At 42.6% G+C, this 25,579-nt stretch overlaps 1 protein-coding gene across 2 annotated transcripts in view; it reads right to left on the bottom strand.

Moving 5' to 3' along the window:
• LOC120066430 (protein-methionine sulfoxide oxidase mical3a-like) overlaps positions 1-25,579 on the bottom strand; it is a 124,683-nt gene that overhangs the window by 61,636 nt on the left and 37,468 nt on the right. The window contains exons 2-12 of one of the 2 annotated variants that reach the window (XM_039017790.1): positions 24,031-24,424; positions 23,605-23,812; positions 23,282-23,398; positions 22,967-23,068; positions 22,110-22,265; positions 19,817-19,917; positions 17,610-17,867; positions 17,146-17,261; positions 16,732-16,858; positions 14,577-14,673; positions 11,646-11,793 (exon numbers count right to left, since the gene is read on the bottom strand). In XM_039017790.1, the coding sequence (XP_038873718.1) occupies positions 11,646-11,793; positions 14,577-14,673; positions 16,732-16,858; positions 17,146-17,261; positions 17,610-17,867; positions 19,817-19,917; positions 22,110-22,265; positions 22,967-23,068; positions 23,282-23,398; positions 23,605-23,812; positions 24,031-24,318 (1,718 nt within the window). In that variant the 5' untranslated portion in view covers positions 24,319-24,424. Of the gene's footprint in view, positions 1-11,645; positions 11,794-14,576; positions 14,674-16,731; positions 16,859-17,145; positions 17,262-17,609; positions 17,868-19,816; positions 19,918-21,886; positions 22,266-22,966; positions 23,069-23,281; positions 23,399-23,604; positions 23,813-24,030; positions 24,425-25,579 lie in introns of those variants that run through there. The other variant, XM_039017791.1, reaches the window with a different exon arrangement.

Below are 25,579 nucleotides of genomic sequence, written 5' to 3'. Positions count from 1 at the left end.
CTCTCTTATTTACAGTTTAATGATATGCTAGATACACTAAAGTGCAAACTCCTGCTTTATGCCGATGACACAGCCATACTGGTATCAGGGAAGGATACAGTTTACACAGCCAGAAGAGGACTGGCCACCCCTCATAGCCTGGTTCCTCTCTAGGTTTCTTCCTAGGTTCTGGCCTTTCTAGGGAGTTTTTCCTGGTTTTAGGCTCGGTTTCTGTACAGCACTTTGAGATATCAGCTGATGTAAGAAGGGCTTTATAAATACATTTTACAGCGGAGACCCTGAGTAAGGAATTGCATTTTGTTAGAGATTGGTTGACTGACAACAAATTGTCGCTACATTTGGGAAACTGAATCAATTTTGTTTAGAACAAAACGTAGATTGCTTAGGTTTGACAAGATAAAAGGTCCACTGTGCAGGCAAGGAGATTGAATCTAAAACAAGTGTAATTTATCTTTGTGTGTCCCTAGATCGATCCCTTTCTAGAGACCTGATTGCTGCTAAAGTTCTTTCTAAAATGGCGAACAAATTGATATTTTAATATAGTAACACTAGATATTTTAACATCAAAGTTAAGAAACTGCTTGTCTCAGCCTTGATTCAGTGTCATGTTGATTATGCTGCTCTGCTTGGTATAGTGGGCTATCAAAAAAGATGAAGGAGAGAATGCAGGTCATGCAAAATAATGTTAATGTTATCAGGTATATGCTAAATGTCCCCCCTAGGACCCACATAGGGGTACAGTTCCGGGAGGTGGGCTTGTTGCCTTTGGAGTCCAGAGTGGACCAACTTTAATCATATGTATGACACCTTAAATGATCGTGCCCCAGGTTATATGAAAAACAACATTGATATGGTCTTTAACCAACACAGTTACAATACCAGAGCTACAGTAGTGTTATGTCTTGTAAAATCCCAAGAGTAAACAGTACTGCGAGGAGCATGTTTGTCTATACAGGTATTTGTCTATGGAACATCCTTCCCTTGGAGATCAAGCAGAGAAAAAGTAGATAGCTTTAAAAAGCAGGCAAAGGTTTTCATTTGGACAAAGTTGTCTAAGTAAGAGAAACCACTCCACTGCCCCTTGTGCCCCTTTCCGCTGGTCAAGTGTATTTATTTGAATGATACTGTACTGTAGGTATGATGTGCAATGAATCAATTGTTTTAATGTGAAATGAATATGGTTGATTTTTAAGGTTAGGGAGAAGTGCAGTGAATAGTGTAACTTTTTAGGATGTCAATATAAATTAATGTATAAATGGTTGTTTGTAATTTTGTCTTGTCTTCCTAATCATTATATGTTTTTTTGTTTTTTTACCATCGAAGACCACTTTGGAATCCAGCATTTTAATTAATAATTCCAAGTGATATCCTCTGGGTCCACATTGTACATTTTGTTGTATATGTCTGTTACCCAAAATAAAATAAATTCAAATGTGAACTAATTAGAGCTGTCTGTGTACTGCACTTAATGCATATTTCCCATCCATGCAGCCTTTTCCCACACCCCTGCCCCAGTCATCTGGACAATGAAAGGCAGCAGGGCAGAAGAGAACTACTTGGTAAATGTCAGTCAGGGTTATAATGCTAATCGCTGTGTAACCAGCAGAGGGTAACAACTTAATCTCTCCCCTCGTTAGGCAATGCGTGTGTCTCCGCTGTGTGTGTCGTCTCTGCTGGGTGTGTGTGTGTGTAGTAGGGGTACCATACATAATTTTCCCTGAAGCGACAGGCAATTTGACTCTGAGCTTTTACCTAATTTAGTGAAAAGCCAAGGCCTTGACAGCATGTGCCAGGAGATAAATAACACATGCTACAAACAAAGTGGTAAAGCAGTCACAGCAGTCAGGCCATTCCAGTCAATGAAAGTTTTAACCCCTTTTTTTGCTGACAGTAAGGGCCATGTTAATGCCAGTATGTCAGGACCTGACAAAGATCTAAACCGTGTGCATATTGACTAGCCTGATGAATATTTACTGGCCTAATTACGTGATGGAGCAATCATGTGTGCAGGTCCTACTTCATTCCTATGCTTATAATAATAATAATAATAATAATAATAATAATAATAATAATAATAGGAACTTATATAGCGCTTTTCAAGGACCCAGAGTTGATTTACAAGTAAACCTCACCTGTAAGCATTTCTACAGGAGAAATCCAGATATATGGTACCAGTCAAAAGTTTGGACACACCTACTCATTCCAGGGTTTTTCTTTATTTTTACTATTTTCTACATTATAGTGAAGACATCAAAACAATGAAATAACACATATCCAATCATGTAGTAACCAAAAAAAAGTGTTAAATCAAAATATATTTTATATTTGAGATTCTTCAAAGTAGCCACCCTTTGCTTTGATGACAGCTTTGCACACTCTTGGCATTTTCTCAACCAGCTTCATGAGGTAGTCACCTGGAATGCATTTCAATTAACAGTTGTGCATTGTTAAAAGTTAGTGTAATTTGAGCCAATCAGTTGTGTTATAAGAAGTTAGTGGTGGTATACAGAAGATAGCCCTATATGGTAAAAGACCACGTCCATATTATGGCAAGAACAGCTTAAATAAGCAAAGAGAAATGACAGTCTATCATTACTTTAAGATATGAAGGTCAGTGAATCTGGAAAATTTCAAGAACTTTGAAAGTTTCTTCATGTGCAGTCGCAAAAACCATCAAGCGCTATGATGAAACTGGCTCTTATGAGGACCGACTAAGGAAAGGAAGACCCAGAGTTACCTCTGCTGCAGAGGATAAGTTCATTAGAGTTAACTGCACCTCAGATTGCAGCCCAAATAAATGCTTCACAGAGTTCAAGTAACAGACATCTCAACATCAACTGTTCAGAGGAAACTGCGTGAATCAGGTCATGGTCGAACTGCTGCAAAGAAACCACTACTAAAGGACACCAATAAGAAGAAGAAACTTGCTTGGGCCAAGAAACACGAGCTATTGACATTAGACCGGCGGAAAGCTGTGATATTGTGATATTTTTGGTTCCAACCGCCGTATCTTTGTGAGACACAGAATAGGTGAACGGATGATCTCCGCATATGTAGTTCCTACTGTGAAGCATGGAGGAGGAGTTGTGATGGTGTGGGGGTGCTTTACTGGTGACACTATCTGTGATTTATCTAAAATTCAAGGCACACTTAACCAGCATGGCTACCACAGCATTCTGCAGTGATACACCATCCCATCTGGTTTGCGCTTAGTGGGAGTATCATTTGTTTCCAACAGGACAATGACCTAACACACCTCCAGGCTGTGTAAGGGCTATTTGTCCAAGAAGGAGAGTGATGGAGTGCTGCATCAGACGACCTGCCTCCACAATCACCCGACCTCAAACCAATTGAGATGGAGTTGGAAGGAAAAGTTGTCACCAAGGCAGAAGGGTGACTACTTTGAAGTATCTAAAATATAAAAAAAGATTTACATTTGTTTAACACCTTTTTGGTTACTACATGATTCCATATGTGTTATTTCATAGTTTACTGTTTTCACTATTATTCTACAATGTAGAAAATAGTAAAAAAATAAGAAAAACCCTTGAATGAGTAGGTGTCTAAACTTTTTACTGGTACTGTATACTGGACAAAAATATAAAGCGCAACATGCAACAATTTCAGAGATGTTACTGTACATAAAAGGAAATCAGTAAATAGAAATAAATAAAAAAGGCCCTAATCTATGGATTTCAGATGACTGGGCAGGGGTGCAGCTGGGCTTTGGAGGGCATAGGCCAACCCACTTGGCAGCCAGGCCCACCCACTGAGGAGCCACCCCCAGCCAATCAGAATGAGTTTTTCTCCCAAAAATGGGCTTTATTACAGACAGAAATACTCCTTAGCGTACAGAACACACTTTTTTCAGCTCTCAGGACCTCAGACTGGGCCGAAGGTTCACCTTCCAACAAGAAATCAACCCTCAGCACACAAGAGTGGCTTCGGGACAATTCTCAATGTCCTTGGGTGGCCCAGCCAGAGGCCGGACTTGAACCCGATCCAACATCTCTAGAGAAACCGGAAAATAACTGTGCAGCGACGCTTCCTATCCAATCTGACAAAGCTTGAGAAGAATAGGAGAAACTCCCAAAATACAGGTATGCCAAGCTTGTAGCTTCATACCCAAGAAGACTCAATGCTGTAATCGCTGCCAAAGGTGCTTCAACAAAGTACTGAGTAAAGGGTCTGAATACTTACAATGGCTTGCAAAAGTATTCACCCCCCTTGGCATTTTTCCTATTTTGTTGCCTTACAACCTGGAATTAAAATAGATTTTTGGGGGGTTTGTATCATTTGATTTACACAACATGCCTCCCACTTTGAAGATGTAAAATATTTTTGTGAAACAAACAAGAAATAAGACAAAAAAACTAAAAACTTGAGCGTGCGTAACTATTCACCCCCCAAAGTCAATACTTTGTAGAGCCACCTTTTGCAGCAATTACAGCTGCAAGTCTCTTGGGGTATGTCTCTATAAGCTTGGCACATCTAGCCACTGGGATTTTTGCCCAGTCTTCAAGGCAAAACTTCTCCAGCTCCTTCAAGTTGGATGGGTTCCGCTGGTGTACAGCAATCTTTAAGTCATACCACAGATTCTCAATTGGATTGAGGTCTGGGCTTTGACTAGGCCATTCCAAAGCATTTAAATGTTTCCCCTTAAACCACTCAAGTGTTGCTTTAGCAGTATGCTTAAGGTCATTGTCCTGCTGGAAGGTGAACCTCCGTCCCAGTCTCAAATCTCTGGAAGACTGAAACAGGTTTCCCTCAAGAATTTCCCTGTATTTAGCGACATCCATCATTCCTTCAAATTCTGACCAGTTTTCCAGTCCCTGCCGATGAAAAACATACCCACAGCATGATGCTGCCACCACCATGCTTCACTGTAGGGATGGTCTTTCAGGGTGATGAGAGGTGTTGGGTTTGCACCAGACATAGTGTTTTCCTTGATGGCCAAAAAGCTCAATTTTAGTCTCATCTGACCAGAGTACCTTCTTCCATATGTTTGGGGAGTCTCCCACATGCCTTTTGGCGAACAACAAACGTCTTTGCATATTTTTTTCTTTAAGCAATGGCTTTTGTCTAGCCACTCTTCCGTAAAGCCCAGCTCTGTGGAGTGAACGGCTTAAAGTGGTCCAATGGACAGATACTCCAATCTCCGCTGTGGAGCGTTGTAGCTCCTTCAGGGTTATCTTTGGTGTCTTTGTTGCCTCTCTGATTAATGCCCTCCTTGCCTGGTCCGTGAGTTTTGGTGGGCGTCCCTCTCTTGGCAGGTTTGTTGTGGTGCCATATTCTTTCAATTTTTTAATAAGATGTTCAGGGGGATCACGTGACCCTTGAACGAGATGGCCGCATGAACTAGGAGCTCCGCACAAGTAGTTTCCAATTCCTAATCTTACCTCCACTTCAAGTTTAAACTCATTTAGCTTTAGTCAAAAAGTCATGGCGGCTTCAAAAGGCAACACTACAGGTGACATTTTTACCCGGACTCGAGTACTAGCGACGGAAAAAGCCTCCAAGAAGCAGCTAGCTTCAGAAAAAGCTAGCGCCATTAGCCAGGAGAAAGAGGACCCGTCCCCCCCCGAGGCCCAACGAATGCCAACCTCGCACTCTGTCGAAGACATCTTTTCTGAGCTGAGATCCCAACGTACAGAACTCAACACTAAACTAGATGCCATTAACGCTCAGCTCAGTGCGATAGGGGGCAAGGTGACAATCCTGGAAAATGCTTTGCCTAACATAAACAACAAGATAACCATAAACGCGGGGCGCCTGGACGAGGCAGAGGGGCGAATCCTATCCACGGAAAACTTATTGACAGACGCCATGGAAACAATAGCATATGCTAAAAAAAAAATAGAGCAGCTGGAAGAGAAAACAGAGGACCTGGAAAACAGGGGGCGAAGGAATAATTGTGTTCTATTAAATCTGGGCGAAAAAGAAGAGGGAAACATGCCACTGATCCGCTACCTGCAAGACAAACTTCCCGAGTGGCTCCACCTGTCCACCGACAGGCCCATAGAACTCGAGAGCTCACCGAGCACTGAGGCCCCCACCAGCAGCCAGACAACCACCGCGCCCAATCACCATACGTTTCCTGAGATTCACCGACAAGGAACGAGTCCTACAGGCGGCGAAAACCAACACCATTACAGTGGGAAACGCCAAACTCACCTTACTCCAGGACCTGTCAGCTGGAATACGCCGAAAGCGCCGAGAGTTTGACGAGGTGAAGAAATGCTCCATTGACCGAGGCATCTTTAGGGGATTCAAATACCCAAACGAGCTCAGGATTCTTCACCAAGGAGCCCAGCGACACTTCAAAACTCCCGAAGAGGCAAAACGTTTTTTGAAAGACAACCCCGGTCAATGAGAAATGGACCATTGACTAAATGCGATTACTGTTATTACTGAAGGAGGTAAGACAACATATAGCCGATATCCAAAGACCCACCGCCCTGCTAAATTTCATTATAGCCGTCCAATCTATATTTATGTTCCTTTAGCTGAGAGGGATAGGCCCCATATTATAACCTAGGCCTACTGTATGTAGGCTGGGCTATTGATTTTATTTTCTCCCTTTTTTAATGTGGTCTGGACGGGGGCTACGTTGTCAGTTACTCAATGCGGGCGGAGAGGATGAGGCATTTCTTTGGTGGGGAGGGGGAGACGTTGTGCGTTGCTAACTGTTCCCGGTCTTTTTTTTTGTTGGAACACAGAATTGTGACTGAGCGGGGAGGTAATAGATCCAACGGGATATGTCGAGTTGTTTGGGAACTCGGCTGGGGTGTTCAGAGATTGTTATTTTATGTAAACCATTTATTTTCCTTTTATGTGAACGCAGCTGTAACTACTATCCACCTTTACCCAGAGATGACTTGCACTAAAGTTCGATTACTGTTCGATGACGATGACTAGTACCTTAAATCTATTGACATGGAACTGCCACGGTCTAGGCCATGCAATAAAACGGAAAAAGATACTATGTGCTCTAAAAAAGGAAAAAGCAGACATCGCGCTATTGCAAGAGACACACCTCTGTGATGCTGAACATGCCAAACTCCGCAGAGCTTGGGTGGGACAGGTGTATTTCTCATCTTTCAAATCCAACAGTAGAGGTACAGCAATACTTATCCATAAGAATGTTCCATTCATAATTGACAAAAACATATCTGATCCGGAGGGGAGATTTATTTTGATAACTGGGTCACTGTATGGGCAACCAATTACTATCTTAAACATATACGCCCCTAACACAGATACTCCTGCTTTTATGTCGAAAATGATAACTCTGTTCAATGAGCATTGTGTTTCCTTTGGAGTGTTGGCCGGAGATTTTAATTGTACCCTGAACCCAACCCTAGACAAATCATCTCAAGTCACCACCACAAATCCTAGATCTGCAAAGATGTTGAACTCTCTTACTAAAGAGATGGGACTGATAGATATCTGGAGAGAGACTAATAGCTCAGCTATGGACTATACATACTACTCTAATGTCCATAACACCTACTCCCGTATAGATTACATTTTTATCCCAAAGAGTTTCATAAATTCAGCCACGTGTACAATCGGACCCATAGCGCTTTCGGATCACGCCTTTGTCCACCTCCGCTTTGACCTCTGCAAAAACATCCCGAGATCAAAGAGCTGGAAATTCAACACCTCCATGCTATCAAACGAAGCATTCCATACATTGGTAACTACATGGATAGACAACTACACACAAGACAACAAAGATTCTCCTGTTTCTCCGGCCACAATGTGGGACGCTGCTAAAGCCACACTAAGAGGTCATCTAATTGCATATGCTTCCTCTAAGAAAAAAGCAATGGAAGCACACAGGCTAGATCTGGAGAGGGAGCTGGAACGCTGTGAAAAAGTACATAAACAATCCCCAGACAGCACCTCCTGGAGTCAACTTAAAGCAGCCAAAGCCAAACTGAATTTGGACTATACTCGGGAGATTTAAAAAAAAGTTTTCTTTACTAAACAGAAATACCATGAGTATAGCAATAGGCCTAGTAGATTGCTTGCTTATCAATTAAAAAAAGAGCAGTCAGAGCGTACAATTATGGCTATCCGAACAGCAGAGGATGAGGTCACATATGATCCAAAAAAGATCAATTTAACTTTTCATGATTTTTACTGCAAACTATATACCTCTGAGAGAAAACACACGGAGGCAGAACTCCACTCCTTCCTAGAGGGAATCTCGCTACCTAAACTATCAGAGACCGACCAAGAAGATCTCAACTCCCCCTTCACTCCTGAGGAGATCCTGGAGGCAATTACCTCCATGCCACCTAACAAGTCCCCAGGCCCAGATGGATTCCCCAGAGAGTTCTACAAAGCTTTTTGGCCCCAGCTTAGCCCTATTTTCATGCCAATGCTGGAGGATTTTTGCAAAAACGGAGTTCTCCCAGACTCAATGCACACAGCTCGCATTACAGTGTTGCTCAAAAAAGACAAGGACCCCCTATCCTGCTCCTCCTTCCGGCCCATAAGCTTGTTGGATTTCGACTACAAAATAATTACCAAATTGCTCGCCAAAAGACTAAACACTCTTCTTCCCAAAATAATAAAAGCGGACCAGACGGGATTTATTAGAGACAGATACTCTTCTGATAACATTCGCCGTCTTTTTGATATTATTGATCAAGTAAACGCACAGAAGACCCCTGTCCTGCTGGCTTCACTGGATGCTGAGAAGGCGTTCGACAGGATGGAGTGGAGCTTTCTGTTCTCAGTCTTAGAGAAGTTCAACATGGGCCCAAACTTTATTAAATGGATCAAATCACTATACTCTCATCCAAATGCCATGGTGACTACTAACGGACTGAACTCTGACAGATTCCCTTTGGGACGGGGCACAAGACAAGGGTGCTCGCTGTCCCCCCTGCTCTACTTGTTGGGGGCGGAGCCTCTGGCAGAGTTGATAAGGAGCAATCCAAGTATTATGGGTGTTCCTGCAGGCGGCCTGCAGCACAAGATTTCGCTTTACGCGGATGATGTCTTGCTCTACATATCCAACCCTGAGAAATCCCTTCCTCCCATTTTAGATACAATTGCTCAGTATGGCACGTTTTCAGGTTATAAGATTAATTTTAACAAATCCACTGTCTGCCCTCTCAATATTACACTCACCAGTTCTATGAAGACACTATGCCCATTCCAATGGAAGACACAGGGGTTTCAATACCTTGGGATATTCATAACACCAGATCTGAATAGGCTTTTCAAAGAGAATTATCTTCCACTCCTGGATCAAATCAAGAACAACCTCCAAACCTGGATCTCCCTCCCAATTAGCTTAGTAGGAAGAATTAATGTAATCCGTATGAACATCCTCCCTAGACTGAACTATTTATTTCAGATGCTCCCATGCTATCTCCCAGCTTCCTTTTTCAAAACAATTAACCAAAGCATCACCAAATTTATATGGGGCAATAAAAAACCTAGGATCAAGCTTTCCACTCTATCGAAACCTGAATCTAAGGGTGGTCTTGCCCTTCCCTCCCTTCAATTGTACTACTGGTCTGCCCAAATCCGCAACATGCTAACATGGATCACAAACAGACAAGAGTCAACGTGGAGCCAGATAGAAGCCCAATCTTGTGGTTCATTGCCACTAAGCTCAACTATATTCATTGATAACTTTAGTGAAGTGGGCAACATAGCCAAAACATTTGTGATTTACAGTACCCTACGAGCGTGGAGGGACTGTAAGAAATACCTGGGCATCTCCTCCCAAATATGTTCTCACTCGCCTATAGTAGGCAACCCAGACTTGCCAAAAGCCCTGAGAGATGCCAACTTTAATCTTTGGCATACTCTAGGAATCAGGACCTTTTCAGACCTATTTCATCAGAAGACCACTACACTGAAATCCTTTCAAGAGCTCTGCAATGAATTCAATGTGCCAAGATCCCATTTTTTTTAAATATCTACAAATTAGACATGTCATCTCCTCATTTACTTCCAAGAGGAGGTTTAGAACTCAGTTGAATGAAGTTGAAACCCTTCTTGTCACAGCACAATCCATTAAAGGCAAAATATCCTATATCTATAGACTCCTTTCTGAGAAAGGAGGATCCTCCTTTACTCCTTTGAAAATAATATGGGAAAAGGACCTTGGTCTGACTATCAGTGATGAGTTATGGGCGGAGGTTTGCGACAGGGTATACTGCTCCTCTACTAATGTAAAAATGAAAGAATCTAATTACAAATTTTTGTACACATTTTATTACACTCCCCTGAGACTCCATAAAATGAAAACAGACATTTCTCCTAACTGTAATAGATGTACCTCTGAAAGTGGAACCTATATGCATGTATTTTGGAGCTGTAGAGAGATTGCCAGATTTTGGCAATCTATACATACTGCTGCACAGAAAATACTAGATGTACAGTTTGATATGACCCCGTGTCTCTATCTTCTTAATGCCCAGCAGGACTTTGTTCTTGATCCTGACAGAGAAAATTTGCTCATGACCATTACATACTTTGCTAAGAAATGTATTCTTCTATTGTGGGCCTCTAATACTTCTCCTACATTTAAAATGTGGATTGACCAGATTGTTGACTTTCTCCCTCTTGAAAAGCTCACTTATGACCTCCACAAGAGACAGCCCAAGTTTGATAGACTCTGGTCTCCACTACTCAACTATATTTCAAATTGGACAGAGTGAATGGGGGAATCAGGGAGATGAGCAGATGCGTGTTGTGTAAGGTGCTGTAAAATCTAAAAACTAATTATTGGCTCGTCATCTCAGCTAAGGCTGGAAATAGCTAATAAGAACCTTGATAGTGCTGCTGCAAGTTCTATAATTTAAATTTTGTTATAATTATTATTTGTGTGTGTGTATGTATATATATATATATATATATATATATATATATATATATATATACATATATAAAACAATTTTTTATTATTATTATTATTATTTTTAATTTTTTTAAGTCACATCTGTGAATGTGGAATGTGTTTGGTTGGTTGATTGAAAACTTAATAAAACTTTAAATTGAAAAAAAAATAATAAGATGTTCAAAGTTTCAGATATTTTTTTACAACCCTACAGTGATCTGTATTTCTCCACATATTTGTCTCTGACCTGCTTGGAGAGCTCCTTGGTCTTCATGGTGCCGCTTGCTTGGTGGTGCCCCTTGCTTAGTTGTGTTGCAGACTCTGGGACCTTTCAGTACAGGTGTATATACACTTAGATTGCACACAGGTGGACTTAACTAGTTATGTGACTTCTGAAGGTAATTGGTTGCACCAGATCTTATTTAGGGGTTTCATAGCAAAGGGGGTGAATACATATGCACCCACCACTTTTCTGTTTTTTTATTTAAAAATAAAATAAAAATTTAAACAAGTTATTTTTTTTGTTTCACTTCACCAATTTGGACTATTTTGTGTATGTCCATTACATGAAATCCAAATAAATATCAATTTAAATTACAGGTTGTAATGCAACAAAATAGGAAAAACGCCAAGGGGGGTGAATACTTTTGCAAGGCACTGTATGTAAATGTGATATTGTTTTGCTTTGGCATTATGGGGTATTGTGAATAAGGCTGTAACGTCTGAATTCGGAAGTATTTCCGAATGCACTGTATATACTGTAAATATGACTCACATGAGGTCAGGTCTATAGCGGTGGATAAGGGAACACAGGGCCATGCCACTCTTCCAGGACATGGTGAGGTCGGTCACACTGACTTTCCTGTAGCCCTCCGTCTGTCTCTGACACCAGTTCAGCAGCTTGCTGGAGCGAGCGATGGACTCTGGGAAAGGAAAAGCAGTCAGTGACTAGTGGACTATAACGTGTTTGGGACCAGGGCTTAGGGTGTTTTAGACCAAACAGTCAGAAGTTTTGCTCTTTGGAGTGTTCATACAGTCATTGAACACTGGCCACTTTACATACCGTTTTACCCACTTTATATATGTATATACTGTATTCTAGTCATGGCTCATCCTATATAACTAGTGTTGTGCACAAATTTTCTATTCATATACTATCTTTACACACCATTATATACAGTACCAGTTTGGACACACGTACTCATTCAAAGGTTTTTATACATTTTTTACTATTTTATACATTGTAGAATAATAGTGAAGACATCAAAACTGTGAAATAACGCATATGGAATCATGTAATAAAAAAACAACAACATCTAAATATATTTTATATTTGAGATTCTTCAAATAACATTTTTTTTTTTTTACACTTTTTTGGTTACTACATGATTCCATATGTGTTATTTCATAGTTTTAATGTCTTCACTATTATTCAACAATGTAGAAAATAGTAAAAATAAAGAAAAAGCCTGGAATGATTAGGTGTGTCCAGACTTCCGACGGGTAGGGTAGTGTATGTATGTATGTATGTATGTATGTATGTATGTATGTATGTATGTATGTATGTATGTATGTATGTATGTATGTATGTATGTATGTATGTATGTATGTATGTACAGTTGAAGTTGGAAGTTTACATACACCTTAGCCAAATACATTTAAACCCAGTTTCTCACAATTCCTGACATTTAATCCAAGTAAAAATTCCCTGTTTTAGGTCAGTTACGATCACCACTTTATTTTAAGAATGTGAAATGTCAGAATAATAGTAGAGATAATGATTTATTTCAGCTTTTATTTATTTATTCACATTCCCATTGGGTCAGAAGATTACATGCACTCAATTAGTATTTGGTAGCATTGCCTTTAAATTGTTTAACTTGGGTCAAAAGTTTCAGGTAGACTTCCACAAGCTTCCCACAATATGTTGGGTGAATTTTGGCCGATTCCTCCTGACAGAGCTGGTGTAACTGAGTCAGGTTTGTAGGCCTCCTTGCTCGCACATGCTTTTTCAGTTCTGCCCACAAATTTTCTATAGGATTGATGTCAGGGCTTTGTGATGGCCACTCCAATACCTTGACTTTGTTGTCCTTAAGCCATTTTGCCACAACTTTGGAAGTATGCTTGGGGTCATTATCCATTCGGAAGACCCATTTGCGATTAAGCTTTAACTTCCTGACTGATGTCTTGAGATGTTGCTTCAATATATCCACATAATTTTCCCTTCTCATGATGCCATCTATTTTGTGAAGTGCACCAGTCCCTCCTGCAGCAAAGTACCCCCACAACATGATGCTGCCACCCCCGTGCTTCACGGTTGGGAGGTGTTCTTCAGCTTGCAAGCGTACCCCTTTTTCCTCCAAACATAACGATGGTCATTCTGGCCAAACAGTTCTATTTTTGTTTCATCAGAACAGAGGACATTTCTCCAAAAAGTATGATCTTTGTCCCCATGTGCAGTTGCAAACCGTAGTCTGGCTTTTTTATGGCGGTTTTGGAGCAGTGGCTTCTTCCTTGGTGAGTGGCCTTTCAGGTTATGTCGATATAGGACTCGTTTTACTATGGATATAGATAATTTCGTACCCGTTTCCTCCAGCATCTTCACAAGGTCCTTTGCTGTTGTTCTGGGATTGATTTGCACTGTTCGCAACAAAGTGCGTTCATCTCTAGGAGACAGAACGCGTCTCCTTCCTGAGAGGTATGACGACTGCGTGGTCCCATGGTGTTTATACTTGCTTACTATTGTTTGTACAGATGAACGTAGTATCTTCAGGCGTTTGGAAATTGCTCCCAATGATGAACCAGACTTGTGGAGGTATACAGTTTATTTTCTGAGGTCTTGGCTGATTTCTTTTGATTTTCCCATGATGTCAAGTAAAGAGGCACTGAGTTTGAAGGTAGGCCTTGAAATACATCCACAGGAACACCTGCAATTGACTAAAATGATGTCAATTAGCCTATCAGAAGCTTCTAAAGCCATGACATTTTCTGGAATTTTCCAAGCTATTTAAAAGCACAGTCAACTTAGTGTATGTAAACTTCTAACCCACTGGAATAATATGTCTGTAAAAAATTGTTGGAAAAATGACTTGTGTCATGCACAAAGTAGATGTCCTAACCGACTTGCCAAAACTATTGTTTGTTAACAATAAATTTGTGGAGTGGTTGAAAAACAAGTTTTAATGACTCCAACCTAAGTGTATGCAAACTTCCGACTTCAACTGTATGTATGTATGTATGTATGTATGTATGTATGTATGTATGTATGTATGTATGTATGTATGTATGTATGTATGTATGTATGTGGTACCAGTCCAAAGTTTGTGCCATTTCACCATCCCATTAATGACCAGGTTAGTGAACACAAAGTAAATCAAATAAAATCAGTCCATCCATCAAGTCACATGACATCATGGCAGTTGCTCGTTTCTACGGATAAGAACTATTATGAAGGAATCGTCAGATGGTCATGCATTTGGACCTCAGTCATTAATGATATTACCTTGGAAATGCTTCTCAAGCAGGTAATGGTCTAGGTTGAAAGCAATTCATTGTTACATTTTGGTGATTGTAATAACATCCAGGTCCCAAAAACAAGAGACTTTGGAAAACAGACATGAATGACAATTAAATAATATGAACTTAACTAAATAACTGAATACATTTGCTATGAAACATCGTATAGCTTATTCTAAACACTACTTACCATTTCGGGTGAGCTTGGGTGTTGACGAGGTGACTACATTCTCCATTTCGATACGCATTTCACTGCTTGAATCCCCTGTGTCAATGAGGTGTTGTACCTGACAACAACAGAGTGGGGTGGGATTTCACATAAGACATCTTCCATAGGTCATAGCTACTGCCAGGAGTTTTTGCTGAGCATGCATCCGGACTGAAAAAACTCTGCTTCTTTGTTATGTTTTGAGCTGCTGCCCTCCAGACAAGTGATTAAGGGTCCCACTGTTCAGGAAGAATAGTAACAAGGCAAGTTTCATTCCATCAGCCACCAGACTGCTGAACAGTGGGACATAGGACAGATGCAGGCCAAACACACGGTCGGACAGTAGGCCGCAGAGACTTCAAATATGTGAAAATGTAGACGTGTGACTTGTGTACTAACTTTCCAGTTTTACATACTGCATGTAATAATATTACATGTGTTGTGTTTGTGTATTTGAAAGTTTTTTTGAAAGTTTTTTTTAACCTTTATTTAACTAGGCAAGTCAGTTAACTTCTTTGGGGTAGGGGGCAGTATTTTCACGTCCGGATGAAAAGCATGTAAACGGCCTGCTACAAAGCCATAAAAGCTAGAATATGCATATTATTAGTAGATTTGGATAGAAAACACTCTGAAGTTTCTAAAACTGTTTGAATGATGTCTGTGAGTATAACAGAACTCATCAGGCAGGCAAAAACCTGAGAAAAAAATCCAACCAGGAAGTGGGAAATCTGAGGTTGGTCGATTTTCAACTCAGCTCCTATTGAAGATACAGTGGGATATTGGTAATGTTGCACTTCCTAAGGCTTCCACTAGATGTCAACAGACGTTAGCACCTTGTCTGATGCCTCTACTGTTTAGTGGGGCCGAAGGAGAGAGGAATGAGTCAGGTCTGCCATGAAGTGACCATGCTCTGACCATGCGCGTTCACGTGAGAGCGAGCTCTGTTCCATCGTAATTCTGAAGACACAGGAATACTCCGGGTTGGAACATTATTGAAGAATTATGTTTAAAAAATCCTAAAGATTGATTCAATACTTCGTTTGTCATGTTTTTACGGACTGTAATATAATTATTTTAACTTTACGTCCGTACTTTCCGCTGTATCTGCCCACGCGTCTTGAGTTTGGAAAGTGTACTGAACGCTAGAACAACAAGGAGGAATTTGGACATAAATGATGGACATTATCGAACAAAACAAACATTTATTGTGGAACTGGGATTCCTGGGAGTGCATTCTGATGAAGATAATCAAAGGTAAGTGAATGTTTATATTGTTACTTCTGACTTCTGTTGACTGCATAATATGGCGGCTATATTTGTGTCTTGATTGGGCTCTGAGCGCCGACTCAGATTATTGCATGGTTTGCTTTTTTGAAATCTGACACAGCGGTTGCATTAAGGAGAAGTGCATCTAAAATTCCATGCATAACAATTGTATCTTTTAGTAATGTTTATTATGAGTATTCCTGTAAATTGATGTGGCTCTCTGCAAAATCAAAGGATGTTTTGTGACTTCTGAACGTAAGGCGTCAATGTAAACTCAGATTTTTGGATATAAATATGAACTTTACCGAACAAAACATACATGTATTGTGTAACATGAAGTCCTATGAGTGTCATCTGATGAAGATCATCAAAGGTTAGTGATTAAAGGTGTAAAATACATGTATGTTTGAGGAATTTTAATTATGGGATTTCTGTTGTTTTGAACTTGGCGTCCTGCACTTTCACTGGCTGTTGAAGAGGTGGGACGCTAACGTCTCACGTACCCTAGAGAGGTTAAGAACAAATTCTTATTTTCAATGACGGCCTAGGAACAGTGGCCTTGTTCAGGGGCAGAATGACAGATTTTTTTCAGGGGCAGCTCGGGGATTCGATCTTGCAACCATTCGGTTACTAGTCCAACACTCTAACCACTAGGCTACCTACCGAATGCTGACATCACACAATGAAATGGACAATAAAGTGTATCGTATCGTGTGTGTGTGTGTGCACAGACACTAGGTTTTCATTCACAACATGGTTAGGTAGTCAGTCCTGGCCCTACTCAAACTGGATATCATACACAGAGCATTATGGGTACTGTAGTTCATCATGTTACAATCACACAGTCCTATGATCTCAGTATATACACTACCTGGTTGGGCCTGAGGAAGTGGAGGCTGATGTTAGGGTAGCGCGTGGTGGGATCCACACTGTAGTGGCTGAAATTTTTACTGATGTTCTCTGGCGTTGTCTGAGGCAGCAGGCGATATATGCTCTCCCTGAAAAAGAGGAGACCATGGTTACTGAATTATAGAAGGCAACAGAACAGAGGATTCAAAACATTCCATTCAGAGCTCCAGAGGCATTTATTCCATTACAACTACAGGACGGGCTGACAGTGGAGCACTCAGAGATAAAGCACTCAGAGATAAGTGTGTCGAGGGTGTGTGAGTGTATGAGAGAGAGAGAGGGATAAAGAGTATGTGTGTGAGAGTGTGGAGTGTGTGAGCGTGAAAGTCTGACGTCATAACACACACATTATACTCGCACATGTCTGCTCCCTCACCTCTCAGCTAGCACGTCCAGAGGGGTGTTTCCCTGGGCCCAGCTCTTCACCATCCAGCCTGAGTCCATGGCTGCCAGGAAACCCCGGGCTATACCAGTGCCCATGGGCCAGAAGGGCTAGAGAGAGGGACAAATACAGTAACATGGTGAACTCCCAAGTAAGCATACAGAGAATAATAAAATATACTTAAATACACCTTTTTTTAATATATATATATATATATATATATATATATATATATATATATATATAGATATACATTTCTGTTTATGTAAAATTGTCTGTTTTAAGTAAGCAAATGTCAATCCGCTCTCTCGATTCAATGTAATGTCTCAAAACACATGCTCATGCTTTACTCCCATTTGTATACACAAGACAGTCAGACACTACCTTATCCAGAGTGACAGACAGAGTATATCTTCTAAGTCAGACTGAAACACCCTCGGCCCAGTAGCCTTCCTCACCTCCAGTAGACTGTCCCCCACCAGAGACACTAGTAGCCGGCGTCCATTGCGTTGGCGCACGAGCGCCGCATTTTCTGAGGCGTACATGCAGGTGAAGTCGAACATGGCCACGTCGGGCTGTCCGTAGTGGTTGATGGCAAAGTCCAGAGTGGGCAGCTGGTGGTTGGTGGAGAAGTCTGCGGCCTCACGGGCATAGGAGAGAAGAGCCTCCTGGTCCACGTTAGCCCTAGACAACAGCATCTCTGTGTCTGCATAATCCTGGAGAAGACTGGGAGGTTAGATGGCTCAGATGACTGGAGGACTGAGAGACACTGAAGATAAGAGACTGCATGTAACATGGCCTGTCACGCAAAGAATGGAGCATGACATCCATGCAGTGGATTGAATTTAATAAATATAGGGCCATTTAAATGTCTTTCATTCGTACTAGAACAATCTAAACACCACCATAGTCTATAATACCCAACTCCCTGCTACTGTGTGTAGTGAGACGCCTGTCGGTCTCCAGAATGTAGCATCAAATCAAGGCCTGCTTTAAATGACTGTTTTGAAAGAGGGCGGTGAGAGTCACATTCTTTTCCTTCCCTGGCTAGGCTGGGCCGGCAGTGTCAGGCTGACTGACTTCCCTGGCTAGGCTGGGACGTCACCGTCAGGCTGACTGACTTCCCTGGCTAGGCTGAGCCGGCAGTGTCAGGCTGACTGACTTCCCTGGCTAGGCTGAGCCGACAGTGTCAGGCTGATTGACTTCCCTGGCTAGGCTGAGCCGGCAGTGTCAGGCTGACTGACTTCCCTGGCTAGGCTGGGACGTCACCGTCAGGCTAACTGACTTCCCTGGCTAGGCTGGGCCGGCAGTGTCAGGCTAACTGACTTCCCTGGCTAGGCTGGGCCGGCAGTGTCAGGCTGACTGACTTCCCTGGCTAGGCTGGGACGTCACCGTCAGGCTAACTGACTTCCCTGGCTAGGCTGGGCCGGCAGTGTCAGGCTGACTGACTTCCCTGGCTGGGACGGGCCGGCAGTGTCAGGCTGACTGACTTCCCTGGCTGGGACGGGCCGGCAGTGTCAGACTGACTGACTTCCCTGGCTGGGACGGGCCGGCAGTGTCAGGCTGACTGACTTCCCTGGCTAGGCTGGGACGTCACCGTCAGGGTGACTGACTTCCCTGGCTAGGCTGGGCCGGCAGTGTCAGGCTGACTGACTGGTGAGATGGATGGGTGGGGAGGAGCAGACAGAGGATCTGAGAGGGTGTTGTTCTCTGATTCATGGTGCTGGGTGGAAGTGTGGACCCGACCCAGCACTCTCCTGCCTGCCTGCCTGCCTGCCTGCCTGCCTGCCAACCTCCCCTTTCCCAGGGGCAGGATGGAGCATTAAAAAGAGACTAGGGAGTGATTTCCATTGCTATAAAAGGACTTTGCTTGGAAGTAAGTAATCTTGAAGAAAAGAGAGTGTGAGCAGTAGGGGGTCTGTCCACCCACACCCCCATTGCAACACACACACACACACATCATTAGGGATTATGCAAACTTGGCAGGCGTGGAGACGGGTGACCCCGTGTGAAAACAGTAAAGTCTGAAACACAGGACATAGTGTGTTCACTCTCACGTCCCCCCTCAGCCTACAGCCTGGCCCAACTCATCAGGGTCATATTCATTAGTGCACACTTGTAGCAAAACTTTTGCAACTGAAATTGTTTGTCCATTTTCTTCCCTTTGATGGCTAATGACTACAACCCAGCACAAGACCTACAGTGCCCTGTTCAGCCCTTCAACTGTATTGCCCTGATTATGACTGCTGATGAAAACTCAGTCGGTGCTAATTTAAAAATCCAATTATCAAAAGGGTAACACTTCCCAACTACTTGAATGCCTTGGTAACAATTTTGATTTGATTTGCAAAACATTACCAAACACCTACACCCCCCCTTCTAAGAGATGTCCTAATGTCCTAAAAGCTTGTGACTGATTTCCTGTGGAAAGTGCCCAGTCTAGTCAAAGGAAACAGCAGTGTTCTGAAGTGAAGTGTTGGGAGTGGGACACAAACTCATTAAATGTGGTTGAGCTGGTGGTTTGTTCCTGGCACAGTTTTGGCTTGATCTTTAGGCAGGGAGCAGGCACACAGAGGGATAAAGTGTGTTTGTGTGTGTGTGTACGAGAGAGACAGCTCCAGATGTGTCTCTCTCCCCCTCTGTGACCGCCCCTTTGATCACTCACATGCAGAATGACTCCTTTCTCCAGCAGGCTCTGTTTCTTGGCAGTCATGACAAAGTAGTGCGTGTCATCCTTGTAGTAGACAATGTTTTCTAGGTCAATTCCTACAGAGTCAATAGAAAGAGAGAGTTTTGTTATTTACTTTTGGAAAACCAATGTTGTTTCTATGGCTATAGCTGCTCCTATAGCTCCTCTATTGGTTGTCTATGTTAGGGGAATGAGGACAACGTCGGCGATTACACGACCCAGGAGACAAAACTAAAGGCCCATATAGACGGGGCTAGCTCAGCGCCAAGCTCTCATGGCATGGGATCAAAATATTTAATTGAGAAATGTGAACAGATTTCAGCTCCCAATCAAGAAGTGCCTCTTTGTTGACATTTTCCCTAATCCATAGATAAACCATGCAGATAGAAACTGACGGGCTCAGCGATGACGCATGGCAACATAAAACTATTCCTAGGTGATACACTGCTCGGCTATTCATTTATCTACAGTTCCTTCAGAAAGAATTCACACCACTCAAAGAGGTGACTTTAAAACAGTTAGAGTTTAATGACTGTGATAGGAGAAAACTGAGGATGGATCAACAACATTGTAGTTACTCCACAATACTAACCTAATTGACAGAGTGAAAAGTAGGTAGCCTATTCCAAAACATGCATCCAGTTTGCAACAACGCACACATTTTCAAGCATAGTGGGTACTCTTGTAATCGTTATGGAATGGGGAGTTTTTCAGGATAAAAAATAAACGGAATGGAACTAAGTACAGTCAAAATCCTAGAGGAAAACCTAGTTTAGTCTGCTTTCCACTAGACAATGGGAGATGAATTCACCTTTCAGCAGGACATTAACCTTAAACACAAGGCCAAATATACACTGAGTGTACAAAACATTATGAATGCTCTTTCCATGACATAGACTGACCAGGTGAATCCACGTGAAAGCTAGGATCCCTTATTGTTAAATCCACTTCAAATCAGTGTAGATGAATGGGAGGAGACTTTTAGACTTGAGACACGGATTGTGTATGTGTGCCATACAGAGGGTGAATGGGCAAGACAAAATATTGAAGTGCCTTTGAACGGTGTATGGAAGTAGTTGCCAGGCGCACCGGTTTGAGTGTCTCAAGAACTGCAACGCTGCAGGGTTTTTCACACTCAACAGTTTGTGTGTATCAAGAATGGTCCTCCACCCAAAAGGACACTCAGCCAACCTGACAACTATGGGAAGCATTGGAGTCAACATGGGCAAGCTTCCCTGCGGAACGCTTCGACACCTTGTAGAGTCCAACTCAATATTAGGAAGGTGTTCTTAAAGGGACATTTCTAAATGTTCAACATCATATTCATCATCTCCAGCACCACCCCAATGTCAACATATGTGAAAATGGCTCATTTCTATGTTTGTAGTAAAAAAATATATAGAAAATAAGTGTTTCCAATGACATCATCAACCAGTTAGTAGACAATTAGTAGGCAATGCCTCCTCATAATGATTAAAAATCACACGATGCACACTGATGATGTAATTGGAAACACGGTCTTATTTTACTACAAAAGATAGAAATGCGCAATATTGAAATATGTGCTGGAGATGATGAATATGAAGTTGAACATTTTTCTTTCATGTTTTGTACTCTAGAGTTGCTTACCAAGAAGACAGTAAATGTTCCTGAGTGGATGAGTTGCAGTTTTGACTAAAATCTGTTTGACAATCGATTGCAAGACTTGAAAATGGTTGTCTAGCAATGATTAACAACCAATTTGACAGAACTTGAATCATTTAGAAAATAATAAATGGGCAAATATTGTACAATCCAGGTGTGGAAAGCTCTTAGAGACTTACCCAGAAATACTCACTGCTGTAATCGCTGCCAAATGGGATTCTAACATGCATCTACTCAGGTGTGTGAATACTTATGTAAAGTAGATTGCTAATTTATTGAAAATGAAATACAGCTAACATTTCAAAAAACACATTTTCATTTTGTCATTATGGGGCATTGAGTGTAGATGGGTGAGATTTTTATTTTATTTAATCCATTTTGAATTCAGGCTGTAACAACATGTGGAACAAGTCAAGGGGCATGAATACTTTCTGAAGACACTGTATGTGCTCATCAGCTATTACATTTTTTTGTGTATCACCTAAATCTATAACAATGTGTAAAATATTACTAAAAGCCTAGAAGTATAATGCTTTATAACTTCCTATAAGCACCTATGAGCCTTTATAACATCTTATAACGAGGATTATTACATGTTATCTCTGCCTATGGCAAAATGACTGACCCGTGGCTTCCCGGAGGTCCTGGAAGAACTTCTGGTTGAAGATGAAGGCCACTCCACTGATCTCCTCCACCTTGGCCTCGGCCGTGGTGTTCCTGTTGATAAAGTTGGCCGTGATGGCGATGGCCAACTTGCCTCGGAACTCCTTCCTCCTGAACCCTGTTTGGAGGAGAGGAAGGAGACAGGATGTAAATGTTCAACTGGGGTCAGTGTCATTATGTAGACAGTCAATGTCAGTGTTCTTTGTTAGGTTCAGAAATGAAGGGAACATTTCCTTGTATTACACACTACTCACATGTTTGTAAAAGAGAAGAGGCGAAATGAAGGTGGCGCTTGTTAGGCTTTGATGCACACGGTCATTGACTAACTATCAATGTAACTGCAAGACTTTTTAATAACCTCATGTAAGGTTGCAGGCTGAGTACGGACACTGTATGAAGTGACTACTGGCTAGCCCTGAGGGAAACTGCTTCCCCTCCCCTCTAGAGAGAATCTCTAAAGCGGTTTCAGCAGGCACCAGCAGCAGCAGAGGAGAGGGGGCAGAGTAGTCCACACACTACAAGGCTCCCAGTGCTGCTGAGGGATGTTAGCTCATACAGGAAACAGACAGCCAATTCACAGGTTCCTGCTCCGCTCCAGTGAGAGGCCACGAAGGATTGCTCTCTGAAAACGGATGAAATGAGGGAGGGCCGGGAAGTCTCACATCACATGTGCACAACATGAGGCAGGAAAAGAGGGAGTGAGAGGAAAAGAGAGAGGGTTGGACCCGTAAACCAACCACAGGTGTGTTTTTGAGGGCTTCAGTTCTCATGGTGTTTTACACAACAAATTGAACCATGTGTTTCTTTGTTGCTTTTTACCTGCCAGCGTGTTTCTTCTTCCGTCTGCCCCAATGATGACGTCAAACTCCAACTCGTTGACTGGGTGTGTCCTGGGGTGGACCTCAGCCCTCCACCCTATCCCTGCAAAAACACACCATGGGAAAAATAAGCAAGACAAGACATGTAACGTTGGGGGATGAGAGAGAGCTCTCTATTAGCACTGTGGCATACAGTAACAGTACAGTAACACATGGCCCTTCCTTGTTCCCATAAATGTTTGGATGAAGAGCAGTCATGTCATATGACATGGGTCTTAATGCAGTCATTAGAGCAGTCACTTCACAAGGGTCCTACTCTCGTTCTCCTGGTCCTCGGGGGGCTCGATGAGACCCTTGAACTCCACGTTGACGTGGATCTCGATGCCCAGGAGCAGGGCCACCTTCAGCAGCATCAGTTGGAGCTGGCGGATACCTGCACAGAGAGTCAGACAGATTAGAGGAGAACATTAATTAGCTTCAACAAATGAAAAGACGGCAATGTTACAGCTGATCTATGGTCCTGGAAAGCACCAGAAGTCGTCTCCTCATAGATGACAATGCTGTACACAGTAACACATGAAATAATTTTCTAAAAGACAGAGAGTAGGAAATGGGAGTAGGATAGTCTTATCCACTCACTGATATGGTCGATGGCTCCGGCGCAGAACTTTCCGTGGAATTTCTTTGCCCCGAGGCCCCTGAGGTCCTGGATGGAGAAGGGCCACAGGTGGAGCACGTTGTTCCTAGAGAAAGCATCTCTCTTCTCCAGCAGCACCACCTTGGCCCCCAGGAAGCCCAGCTCGATGGCCGTCCGCAGGCCACATGGTCCCGCCCCGATGATCAGACACTAACGACGGGGAAAATGTAGCATATACAGTACTAGAGCTGGCTGATATTAAGATATTATCGAATACTGGCGATATCAATTATTGAAAAATATTACAATATTCAACAAGGGCAAAGAGACAATATTACAATGTGGATATGGGCCCAACCCTATTATATACAGAACAATTCTCTGAGGTAATTTGAACAAGGATATGAGACAGAAAAAAAGTCACATACCTTGGAGTTGGCACATGCTCGTCCCTTCTTGTACTCCTTCTGGCCGGCCCGCTTGTCTAGCTTAACCCAGAGTGCCTTGGCCTTCCAATAGTTGAGCCTGGACTTGAGCTTGTGGTAGAAGATCCGGTACTCGCAGGGCTTGAGATCCAGATGGTCACAGAGCTCCTGGAAGGCCTTGAGTGTGCCCTTACAGGTGGATGCCTGGGTGAAGCGGTCAAACATTACGTGGGCAGGGTTCACCCGCTCCCCTGTGGTGGTGAAGCCTCCAGGATCCCCCATGGTCCCCATGGACCTGCAACCCTCTCAGGGGCCTCTGGTCAGGCACCAGCCCCTGGCTCTAGCACGCACTCCGCTCTGGTGAGGCCTTTAGCTCCCTGCCTCAAGCATCTTCGTTCTGTCAGGGAGCGAGAAGACAAGCACAATTATTACTGAGTTAGGAGAATGTCTGCATATTTCAAAAGGTCATCAAGACCTATTACTGAGGCTGATTTGGAACTTCCTTTTTTTTGTTTACTAGGCAAGTCAGTTAAGAACAAATTCTTATTTACAATGATGGCCTACACCGGCCAAACCAGGGCCAATTATGTGCCATTGGCCTACACCGGCCAAACCAGGGCCAATTATGTGCCACCCTATGGGACTCCCAATCACGGCCGGTTGTGATACAGCCTGGAATCGAACAAGGCTGTCTGTAGTGACGCCTTAAGCGTCTTAAATGATCTTCAATAGGAACTTGCTGGACATACCACAGGTGACAGTGTAGACTCTCTCCTTTATGCTGTTCTATTAATAGTCTATAAAAAGGAGTGATCCAGCAGGATCTAATGGGATATCACGTTCCGTTCCTGCAGGATATCAAGTCCACTGCATCATAAACAGGGTATGGAAGATTGGCCTAATCAGCTATAAATGCCAAAACATCAACAGCAACAAAATATCCATAGGCTGATTGTACATGAGAATTTGAATTACTACAATCAACCTGTTCAGCCTTTGACTGACCCTTCCTTGCCTTTCCTCTCATCACAAGCATCAGTTGTGACTGCTAGCCATTATGTTGGTGAAATCCCTCTGTGATCAATTACAAGACAGCCTCTTTGACATAAATGCAATGCTTGTAAGGGAGGTAGCCTACCTAGCTAGCCAACCAAAGAGTGGTTACCTCAGGTCTTTGTTGCAGTGCCAGTGCTTCCTGACTGTTTTTTGCTGACTGTGTTTGCTGATTGGCGAGGGCTTCTGTGGCCACAGGACCTTAACCCTGTTATCTAGGAATGAGGCCACTGCCACCGGAGACAGGAAGTCCACAGAACACACAGTGCATGGCACGCCGCTTTCAGTGGTACAGGAGTTCAGACTCAGACTCTGGACACAGGAAGTTTTTCCTTCTGTCATCCCAAAACATTTTAATAAAAAAAGAATAATAACTCCCATTCATTCAGCTTGTGGTGGTTTAATGGCATCAACAGTAGGCACCAGGCAATGTCTCTTGTTTATGAATGTTCACTTTCCTCTGTTTGTTCACCTGCTAAAACATGCAGTGTGGTTTTAA

Source organism: Salvelinus namaycush, chromosome 21 (genome assembly GCF_016432855.1).
Source record: "Salvelinus namaycush isolate Seneca chromosome 21, SaNama_1.0, whole genome shotgun sequence".
NCBI lineage: Eukaryota > Metazoa > Chordata > Actinopteri > Salmoniformes > Salmonidae > Salvelinus > Salvelinus namaycush.
This window is presented reverse-complemented; position numbering and strand designations above follow the sequence as displayed.